The sequence below is a fragment of the Panicum virgatum genome, chromosome 9K (genome assembly GCF_016808335.1).
Source record: "Panicum virgatum strain AP13 chromosome 9K, P.virgatum_v5, whole genome shotgun sequence".
Classification (NCBI taxonomy): domain Eukaryota; kingdom Viridiplantae; phylum Streptophyta; class Magnoliopsida; order Poales; family Poaceae; genus Panicum; species Panicum virgatum.
Genome location: NC_053144.1, coordinates 31,556,752 through 31,568,207, shown reverse-complemented (window position 1 = coordinate 31,568,207; position 11,456 = coordinate 31,556,752). Strand labels below are relative to the sequence as shown.

The 11,456-nt window shown below is 47.0% G+C and overlaps 1 protein-coding gene across 1 annotated transcript; it reads left to right on the top strand.

Moving 5' to 3' along the window:
* The first annotated feature begins 8,885 nt into the window (after positions 1 to 8,885).
* On the top strand, positions 8,886 to 10,830 carry LOC120651251 (9-beta-pimara-7,15-diene oxidase-like). The gene is made up of 2 exons (XM_039928692.1): positions 8,886 to 9,984; positions 10,094 to 10,830. The coding sequence occupies exons 1-2, from the start codon at positions 9,064 to 9,066 to the stop codon at positions 10,736 to 10,738; spliced, it is 1,566 nt and encodes a 521-aa protein (XP_039784626.1). The 5' UTR covers positions 8,886 to 9,063; the 3' UTR covers positions 10,739 to 10,830.
* The last annotated feature ends 626 nt before the right edge of the window (positions 10,831 to 11,456 follow it).

Below are 11,456 nucleotides of genomic sequence, written 5' to 3'. Positions count from 1 at the left end.
TGCACGCCTTGGTGACGCGGGTGCTGTAGGAGTAGATACAGGCAACGGCGGAACCAGGGGAGGCTAGCAGGGGCCACGGCCCCCTCTAAGGCTGAAAAAAAATTTGAACCTCCCTCTTTTTAGCAGTATATAACAAATAATTAGATAAGTGATTCTACAACAAATTCAATATCTAGTAGCTCACGTTGTATTTTCAATTAAAGTCAAGTACATAGTCTAAGAGGTAATAACTACAAGCAAAAAGTAGTCTGTTTTGCATAGCTTCCTCACCGACTTTTGATGAAAGCTCTGTCAAAGTATCATTTTCAAAATGATTTTATCATGGGAGCCGTGAATAAAGCCATAAAACGGCTTTGTCTGCGAGCAAAAAATTGTGGCTTCTCGCGGCTACCATGATCCTAGGCGACTGAAGCCGTTTTACGAAACAATTTTTTAACACAACTTCAGTTTCTACTTCATCAAAAAACTGTACCAGAGCTATTTTAGGAGGAGCCGCAACCAGGGTTAATGCTACGTACAGTTTGCCTGGTACCGATGCACCAGGGTAATGAAAAATTTAGCACTAGCTAGACTTGCATTTACCATGTATTGTTAATTTTTTTATGGTCTTTAACGGTTGCACCATGATAATTTTTGAGGTAGCTTCGCCCCTAGCCGCAGACATGGCACATAGACTCTGAATCGTTTTTGCAATGGTATAACAAACTAACGGATGCCTCAGCCGAACTGCAGACGTACATATGTCGCAGTAACGCCGCCGCCCGCCGCCATGGCCATATGTTGGCTTAGCCTCTTGGCCCCCCTTCAAAAATTTTCTGGTTCCGCCGCTGGATACAGGCAGGTGTAGAAAGATTTTCCACACTATATATATATATATATATATATATATATAGTGTGTGTGTGAGGTACATTTTAGCAAATGTCGATATTGGATCTATGATATAATTGACGACTTGTTATATTGCTTACTCCGAAACTAAAAACGGAAAATGCATTCATGTAGATGTGATGTATAGTTTAATAAAAAATGTGATGGCGGAGCAAGTCTTAATCTTGCCCACATTTCATTTTCTTATGGTTGGTTGAACTGATTGCCGGTTCATAACATGAAGTGACATGGATCACTTGTTATCGTTGGCGACAGTGGCGGATCCACCAGAGGGCTGAGGGGGCTCCGCCCCCCTACCTCCATGAAGTTCATGGAGCCACTCCTACATATTTAGCCATGGTTGAAAGGGAGGAGGAGGAAGAAGAGAAAGTGACAAGCCCCCTATCAGATATCAATATTAGGAATATCCAAAGATTGAGGATTAACGAAAGAAACCCATCTAAGAAGGGCAATTAAGTCCCGACAAGACAACCTGACTTCCTCGAAAGGAGTCCGCCTCGCCCGACCAATGACGGGGGATTTACCTCGCCCGACCAAGAGGAGGAGACTCCGTCTCACCTGACCAATGCACGAGCGAAAAGGAGCGTGCCCAACCGGAAGCTGGGCACGACCGGCGCCGCACGGCAACTGACGAACGACATGGGATGGCAGATGACAAGATGTGCCCTAAAGCAATGAACAGTGGCACGCGCTCCCGTCGTGGCCTATGACGTGGTAGGTATAGGGTAGGGGCGTGCGCACCACAGCATGGACCATCTCACGTTCTCCACTCTGCAGACCAGATGATGGGACGAGTCCACCCCCAGAGAGGAAGTATGATGACGACACGCCCAGAGGGACCTAGGGTGATGGGAGAAGCAGGAGACTCTCTCCCCCCCCCCCTTCACTCTACTGTACTCTGTCCCCTCCCTTGGTGTATAAAAGGGAGGCGATGGGCCCCTGGCAATGGGGCTCTCTTTTTTCCACTTCACAACGGCAGCTCCCTAGGGCACCACCCTCACAGGGAGCACTCTCCCCTAGGGACATCTAGCGCCTCGTGCGCACCCACCAGTCTCAGGGACGAAACCATTTTCTGACCATTCCTGACCAAGAGGAAGGCGACGCGCCTAGGACACGATAACCCTCTACATGAATCTGTGATTCACCAAGAGGTTGGGGGCTGCACCCACTAGGTGCTCTTGCACGCACCCAGCCTGGGGACGGGAAAGTCTGAAAGGAATTCATAGGCGGACGGACCCTTTGAGAGATCCAATCAAGATCCCAGCAAACGTTCGAGGGCTACTATCCGGTATGAATATTAGAGATACCCAAGGATTGGGGATTAACGAATAAGCAACCTGTAACACCCTAGTTTAAATTTCAGCTTTTTATAATAAATTTAATTGGCTTTGTTTAATTTTCCAAGGTTTGTTGTGTTTAGAATGACATTTAATCTAATTTTTGTTCCTCAAGTAATTAAAATTTTGTCTAAGTTTAAAATCTTGTTGTTGCATTCATGCTGGTGCATGGTTTTCTTTTGTTTGATTGTATAGGAGTTTGAATTCAAATAGATTTGAGTTTGGTTAGAAATAGAAATAGAAAAGGGGGAGAAAAACCCTGAAACCAGAAACCCAAAACCAAGCCCAAAACCCAGTTTCCTTGGCCCAACCCGCGACCCTCTTTTTCCTTCTCACCCGGCCGGCCCACTTCTCTCTCTACCCTGCCGGCCCAACTTCTTTCCCCGCGCTGGCCCAGCGCCCTCCCCCGCTCGGCCCACTCCCTCCCGCTCACCTCCGCACTCCCCGCTCGGCCCACTCCCTCCCGCTCACCTCCGCACTCCGCGCACGGCCCGCTCGCAACGCACGCCCGCCTCGCACGCCCCCGCTGACCAGCATGGCCCACCCGTCAGCTCCGCCTTCCCCGCAGCACAACTGCCGCGCTTTTCCGCCGAGATCTCCGGCGAGCTTCCATCCGGGGCACGCACGCCCAGATCTCGGCCCCACCCTTCTTAACCACGACCGCACCCCAGGACCTCCCCTATCCATTCCAGCGCCGCCACCCAAACCCTAGCTAGCCGCGCCCGCATCGCTCCGCCGCGCCATAGCTCCGCACCGTCGCGGGCACACCACCCCACTCCACCGAAGCCCCGGCCAGACCCCGCCACCGCTCCGCCTTGGCACCAGAAGACTCCTCGGTCCCGCTTTCCCCGACCTAGAGCCCTGCTCGCGCCGAATTTGCGCCGGAGACCACCACCGCATTAAGCGGGTTTCCAAGCAATTGCCGCCGCCGGCGACCTCCGCACCCCTCTGACCCCTGGACCACCTACACAGGGCCCGCACGGACCTCTTCAACTATTCAGCAGGCCCGGAGGACCACCGCAGCAACCCGGACCATGAAGCGCCGCCCGCGACCACTGCCGGATCTCGCCGCCGGCGCCACCTGCGTCACGCCCCCGCCCGGACCAAACCTTGGTAAGCACCCCAAGCCCCGCCATCCCTTTTTCGCTAGATGCTTTCGCCCTTGGCGCACCGTAGGAGTCGGACCACGCCAACAACGGCGAGACTCGCCGCCCAGAGCCGCCATCGCCGTCGAGTACCGCGCCCCGAGCCCCAATCCACCGTTCTGTAACCCTAGGTGGGTTACGCATGCCACACTATTTCCGCCTAACCCAAACCCGAGCCATTTTGGCACCTGGAACACCGGATTTGATCCTCTCCGGCGAGGCGCCGCCGCGGGAAGGAGTTTCCCGGCGACCCGCGCCGCCGCCGTTGACCCCTTTCTATCCGATCCGTCCGATTTGATTTGGACGCGCACGATTAGATCTAAATCCCAATGAATCTGAGCCACAAGATCGAGATCCAACGGCCCGGATCCAAACTTACCGGTTTGCCCTGGCACTTTAGTTAAAGAGTCCCTGGGTTTTCTTGAAATCAACCCGCAGTCCACCCTTATTCAAAAGAAATTGCAGTTTAGTCCAGAAATTAGCGCCCAGCCCCCTGAACTCTTTAGAATTTGAACCCGCCGTCCTTGGCTGCTGTTTTTGCAAGTTAGACCCCAGAGTTGTTGTTTAATTACGTTTTAGTCCTTGGTTTGGACCAGAAACCCCCTGGAACTCCAGTTTTCTTACAAATAGGTCCCTGGAACTTGTTTTAGGCCTAGATTTTGCGTTTTAGCTCCGTTTTAGGCGTTCTTTATGTCCACGCGATCGTTGTGACGCGTAGAATAGTTTTAGACTAGTTTAGTGTGCTGTTTTTATGTATTGATGTACTATTTCTTAGCTTTTGTTAGTGTTTGCTTGTATGTTTATGTTGTGTATTGTTTTTTGCCATGTATTCGTGAGTAGACGTTGAGCTACCGGAGGAGCCCCAGTACCAGTACCCGGAGCAGCCATCTTCCGACCAGTTTGAGCAGCAGCAGGAGCAGTACGAGGAAGGCAAGTATAACATGAACAACCTATCACTTTTAAATACACTTTCATACTGCATTTTAATATTGTATGCCTATAAGGACTTTCCTAGCCACTTTATATCCTTTATATAATTACCTTGGGTTGCATTTTGGTTAGTTGTGCTAGGTGCCGCGCTATAACACATAATAGTCCTTTTTAATTAATTTGATAAATGGTATATGCAACTTAATTCTGAGAGTGGCCCGTTTGAGGGGCTCACGTCTCGTTAAAATTGGTTTTGTTAGAAATATGGTTTAGGGGGCCAGCACGGTGCTTACTGCCTGGTTGGCCACTCTCCATAAGGACCGGTTCATAGAGCGACAACCTGGGACAACAACACTACCACAAGACTGGAATGGGACGGTCTTGGCTTACTAATTAGGTCATTTTGGTTTCGGGAGTAACTTACCGACGGGGCATGGGGGGTGGTGAGCTTCAATGGTGCCCAGGCTACGAGGCTTGGTCTGCGTACCCCTCAAGGTGGTTACCATCGTTGCGGAGCCTGATTCCTTAGCGGTTACACCTTACCAACGTGTCCTTTGTAATGGCCTCGTAGTGAGTTTGCTAGTCATCTCACCTAAGGAAGTGTGATGAACAACTAGCGTAGCTCACGACTTGTGGGTAAAGATGTGTAACCTCTGCAGAGTGTAAAACTGGTATACTAGCCGTGCTCACGGTCATGAGCGGCCCAGATCCTCCTTTTGATTAGTGGGATTATCTCCTTCCGACGAGGGGGGTGCCTCTCGGGGTTACCTTGGTTTGGTTTGGTATGGTTCTCAGTAGTAACATAATTAATTTTGATTAATTATTATATAACTGGGCTTATGGTAATTCATCAACTTGTAGTAAATAGCTTTAATAAAATTTTGCCAAGACTTAAAAGCTAATGCAGTCAGTCAGCCAACCTAGAGCCTCATAGTTTGTGTTATACTTGTTGAGTACAAGTTGTGTACTCACTCTTGCCTACTCTACTCTTTTTCCTCTTGGGGATACTCTACTGCTGCTCAGTTCCTGCCGATGCGAGGGAGTTCGCTCAGCGCTACCAGGACTATGAGGACTTCTAGGCGTTCGTCTCCCAGTCGACGTCCCTGTGGCGCCCAGCTTCCGAGATCCGTACTTGTACTTTACGCTTCCGCTGTATCAGACATTTTGTCATTAATGTAATAAATAACATTCGTACTCGCTTTATTATATCTTTTACGTGATATGTGCTGTGATATACTGTTCATTCTATTGTATATACGTGTGACTTGATCCTGACACGTATATGATTGCTCGATTTATGTCATTTTATAAACCGGGTGTTACACAACCCATCTAAGAAGGGCAATTAAGTCCCAACCAGACAACCTGACTACCTTGGATGGAGTCCGCCTCGCCCGACCAAGAGATGGAGTCCGCCTCGCCCGACCAAGAGGAGGAGACTCTGTCTTGCCCGACCAACACACGAGCGAAAGGAGCGCGCCCGACCGGAAGCCGGCCCACCACAGCCCGCGTCGCACACTGACGAACAGCATGGGATGGCATATGACAAGATGTGCCAAGACGCAAGGAATAGTGGCACATGCCCCCGTCATGGCCTACTATGAGGTAGGTATAGGTTAGGCGCGTGCGCGCCACGGCAAGGACGACCTCACATTCTCCACTTCGCAGACCGCGTGACAAGACAATGACGACACGCTCGGAGGGATCCACGGTGATTGGAGAAGCAGGACTCTCTGTCTCCCACTCACTCTACTGTTCTCTAGCCCCTCCCTTGGTGTATCCCCGGCAGGGGGCTCTTTTTTTTTGCACTTCACAACGACAGCTCCCTGGGGACACCACCCTCCTAGTGAGCACTCTCCTCTGGCCTGGACACCACATGACTCTGCTCGGCCAGAGGCCCTGGGCCGTCCCAACTAGATAATAGATTAGCATACACTCGCATTCATGCCAGAGACTTGTGACGCCCATCGTTTGTTCTCTCGACCGTTTGTACCCCATTATTGCAAATTGATGCATGATACACGAGTGGCAACGAAATGAACATATGGTATTACGCTTCCGAGTGGCCCGAATTAGTATAAATCCTGTGTCTTCTTGCATACCATCTGGCTCTAAATGCGCAATTCACGAGAATCACTAGCCGATGGTAAAAAACACGGGCGCGGATATGCATCACAGGAGACGACAAAATATGCAACCATCACCTGAAGAGTCCCTCTTCCGCGTGCGGTTAAATGGGCCGTCAGCCCAACATGCTAGTATCATAGTATGTTTTATTAATTAACTGCCTCATGATGTGTAACTTTTGACCGTGAAAAGGAAAGAGGCAGAGTATGCATGCAGAAAAAACAAAATTAATGATGTCATCCCACATGCAACAAATTTAGAACTTAAAAAAACTATAGATCTTAAACAATTAATCTAAATTAAATTTAGATTGCACCATTGAGTTTCTTACATCAAGATCTTCAAAACAAGACCCCACTTGACTATATTTGCACGATATTTTTTTAAAAAATATTTTTTAATACTAAACAATTAATTCTTTATACTGGGAACAAAAAATTTAACATCACGAACAAATAATTATTCTTATGAACAAAATAATTAAATATAACGAACAAATAATAATGTACAATGAACAAAATATTAATATCGCGAACATTTGATTGTATATGATAAGTAATGAAAAATGAATATCACGAACAAATGAGTCAACGTCACGGAAAAATTTATTCTAAAGAAGTGAACAAATAATTTGACGTTGCGAACACATTTGTTACACCCAGACAAATAATTTTATAGGAAGATAAATACATCTATATATAGGACAAGTTTTCCTATATAGGACAAGTTTTTTCTACACGCACGTGTAACTATTCCCATCATCAGTATAGCACCATGCGTATGTTCTCATACTCATTTATCACTTCGAGTATGTTCACATACTAATTCTAAGATACATCAATTCACACGTAAAAAATATATTTATAAAGATATATACACGTGCTAAAACAAGTTAGTATGTAAAAGAAATAAATTATTTTATACACCAATTTATGAATCTACAATACAAAGAAATTAATCTTCATGTGAAAAGAAATATACTAAGTAATAGTAAATTTTGAACAGATTGAGACGCTAAATATGCATGTGAAAAAAATATACTAACTACTAACAAATATTCTAAGTGTTGTAGTGCTAAAACATATAACATTCTATGAAAAAATTTAAAAAGAATAAAAATATAAATTAAAAATAAATCATATGAACTCACACAGTAAATTAGCATACAAAATAATTGAAGAAAAGAAATAAAAAATGTAATCCAAAAAAATCAATGGAAAATACAAGGAAGAAAATTGAGAATAAAAGGAAAAACAGAAAATAGAAGAAATAATATGTTCAAAGAGAGAAAACAAATAGTGGAAGAAAAAATAAAAGATTTTCACTAGTCATACGAAAAGAAATAAGATATGGGAAATAGAGGAACAGAGAAGGAGAAAGAAAAGAAAGAAAATATTAAACGGTCAATGACCAGCTTTCATGCGTACTAAAAGAAGAAAGGAAGCATAAAAACTACAAGCAACGAAAATAATAATAATAAGAAAGAAAAGCGAAGAAAAAAGAAAAATAAAAAACAAATACTTCACAGCAAACTTGCATGCATGCATGCATGCGTTCGTGTATACTATAACACACATGCGCATATTTATGGACATGCATAGTAAATATGTTTGTTGCATGCTACAACCAAAATGTTATTGGGCTGAAATCAATTCCATCGGCACACTAATTTCTTCAGGCGATGGTTCCGCTAATCATATCATGCGCGATATATAGCTATTCCGAAAAAACACACACACACACCCCATGCATATTCAGTTTCTGCTGGATCCGCCCCTGGTTTGACGGTTCGTAATATATATATAAAAGTTAAGGATGCCTAGGTCCCTGCAAGTTATAAAGTTTATGAGCCGGTAGGGGATAAATGATTTTGTAATAGTGTTAGTTGAAAAAAGTAGTTTATAATTTTCGTGCGGAAAAAAATTGGTGCAAAAACTTGGGAACATCCCAACAAATGAGACAACGTGCGTATTTGCTTCGGAAGCAGTTCTGCATAGGAGACTCATCCGTTTGGTACATGATGACCATACACTCCACAGCACGCCGTATTGTTCGCCTTTGTTTGGTTCCTGACTAAGGTGCGGCGTGAAGTCTAGCTCCTCTTGCATGCTTGTCTGCTGCATTTCTCGCCAAAAATTCGGCGCATGATCTGTCGGCCTCAACTCAGGCGCGTCGAAGATTCGGTGTGGGTAGCTGTGGTCAGCGTCCGAACAGAGCCAAAAACCATAGGAATGAAACCTTTGGATTATATGAAGCAAGAATGATTCCCCTTTCACGGGCTCCAACTATGCCACTGAAACAAAACACTTATCTTCTGCCTGATATTTTTAACAAAGCACGGCAACAGTACGTAGCTATTCAAGATGTCAAGTAGTTACCTGCCTCATTATTCATTCAAGTATAAAATAAACAAGTATTAACTTTGACGCACCCACACCCACGCCCATGCGCCAGTTATCTGCTGGTTCTCCGCAAGTTTGGAGCGTACCCAGGACATTGATTACTTTTTTTTTATGGCAGGACATTGATAACTAGTGGAGTGGGATCGGTACGGTTGTCACAACGTTATATACAGTTGGTTGCATCGTTTTCTTCCCCAAGAAATCAAGCCTTACGAGTTAGACATTCTGCATCCATGGAGCTAAGCACAATCTCCCTCCTCTTCCTAATCCTACCTATCATCTCCCTGGTCCTTGCATCATCACATAGAGGCCGCCGTGAATCCAGAGCGGAAACCAACAGGAAAAGACGCCCCCCTGGCCCATGGGGCCTCCCCTTCATCGGAAGCATCCACCACCTGCTCACCTCGCAGCCGCAGGCAGCCCTCCGCGAGCTGGCGGAGAAGCACGGCCCGGTGATGTACCTGCGGCTGGGGCAGGTCGACACCGTCGTGGTCTCCTCTCCGGAGGCGGCGCAGGAGGTGCTTCGGGCCAACGACATCAGCTTCGCGTCCCGGCCAAGCCTGCTCGCCACCGACATCATCTGCTACGGCAGCCTCGACCTGGCCTTCGTGCCCTACGGAGACTACTGGAGAGTGCTGCGCAAGCTCTGCACGCTCGAGCTCCTCAGCGCGCGCAAGGTGAAGCAGTTCGCGGGCATCAGGCACAGGGAGACCATGTCCCTCGTCGCGGAGGTCCAGGCCGCCGCCGGCGGCGGCGAGCCGGTGAACCTCGGCGGCTTGCTGGTCTCTTGTACCAACTCCATCACCGGGCTGGCGACGTTTGGTCACAGCTGCAGCGGCGAGAGGAGGAAGCGGTTCCTATCAGCGATGAACGTGGTGCTCAAGTACTCCTCGGGATTCTGCGTCTCGGACCTCTTTCCGTCGATGTGGTTCATGGACGTCGTCACCGGGATGAGACACCGGCTGCGGAGGGCGCACCGTCAGCTCGACCAAGTATTCGACGAGATCATCGCAGAGTGCGAGGCACGACGGAGGAATGCCCAGGGAGAAGACCGTGAGGGAGAGCACGACCTCCTCAGTGTCTTGCTGAGGATCCGAGATGAAGGGGAGTTGGAGCTGCCCATCAAAACCATAAACATCAAGGCGATCATAGTGGTAAGTGTTGTCGTTGCACCGTACCTTTTATTTCTGCAGGATGTTTATTAATATCGAAATTCTAACCGATCGATTTTGCATTTGCTTTTCTTGCAATAATTTGGTTTAGGATATGTTCATAGCAGGGACGGAGACCACCTCATCAGCTGCTGAGTGGGTCATGTCCGAGCTCATCAAGAACCCGGAGACGATGGCAAAGGCGCAAACAGAGGTGCGGCAGGCATTCGACAACAAGAACCCGTTGGACCATGAGTCCAACGTTCACCATCTGCACTACTTGAGCATGGTCATCAAGGAGACGATGAGGCTGCACCCACCCCTCCCGCTCCTACTCCCTCGCCTCTGCCGGGAGACCTGCGATGTCGGTGGGTTTGAGGTTGCCAGAGGCAGCAGGGTGATCGTCAACGCATGGGCGTTGGCTAGAAGCCCGGAGTATTGGAGCGACGACTCTGAAGAGTTCAGTCCTGAAAGGTTCGAAGGAAGTGTGTTGGACTATAAAGGTACGCAGTTTGAGTACCTGCCGTTCGGTAGTGGGAGGAGGATGTGTCCTGGCTCCGGTTTTGGGTTGGCCACCATGGAACTGATCTTGGCACGCCTCCTATACTATTTCGACTGGAGCCTTCCGGCTGGAATGCAGCCGCTAGAGCTTGACATGGACATGACAGTTGGAGCAACAGCAAGAAGAAGCAACCAATTACACCTTATGGCATCACCTTATTGCAAGGTTACAGCGAAGAGTTCAAATATCTTGTGATCCAATAGTTGAATCAATGCCATCATGCCAAGGTTGCAGGCTTGCAGCAAAGAGTTCAATACTGTGATCCAATTGAACTACATTATATTTTACTTGCTGATTGCTGTATTTGCCGTTTTCTTCTATCTTGTGGGGCTTTTTAAGATGGTAAATATATAAGTTTGAATGAACTAATAAGAACAACTAATGAGCCCACTGATGTAAAATTTCTAAGACTGGATTGAGTGACTACTGTAAGGAATAATGTGTGTGCTTTGCATTGATGTTACATTTTGCTGCTGTGAAAAAGGTTTGTTCTATCAATAAAAAATGGGCTTTGGGCCCCTGGCAAGTTGTTCAAGTTCAACCGTTTGGTTTCCAATTAAGTGATCTCTCTCCAGCTGTCAATTTGAAGTATTGGAGGAGTCCATTTTCATATTCCCTTCATCTCTCTCATTGTTGAGTTATTTTTTATTGAAGTAACCATTATTTTTTCCCCAGTCGTGTCTGTTCCCCAAGGGCATCTTTGTTACTTCCATATTCTGTTCCACCTATGGCCTATGGCCTATGGCCCACTTTTCGATGACTTCTGCAAATTGTAAACAACAGGCACGCACTGACCAAAATATGAATTCAAGAAGCAGCGTGCTCATCTGGCGACAAAAAGAAAGAAACAAAAACTACGGAACCGTGGAACGGAGAGGCATGTGTGCATGTCTTAGGTGTAGTTGGTTTACTA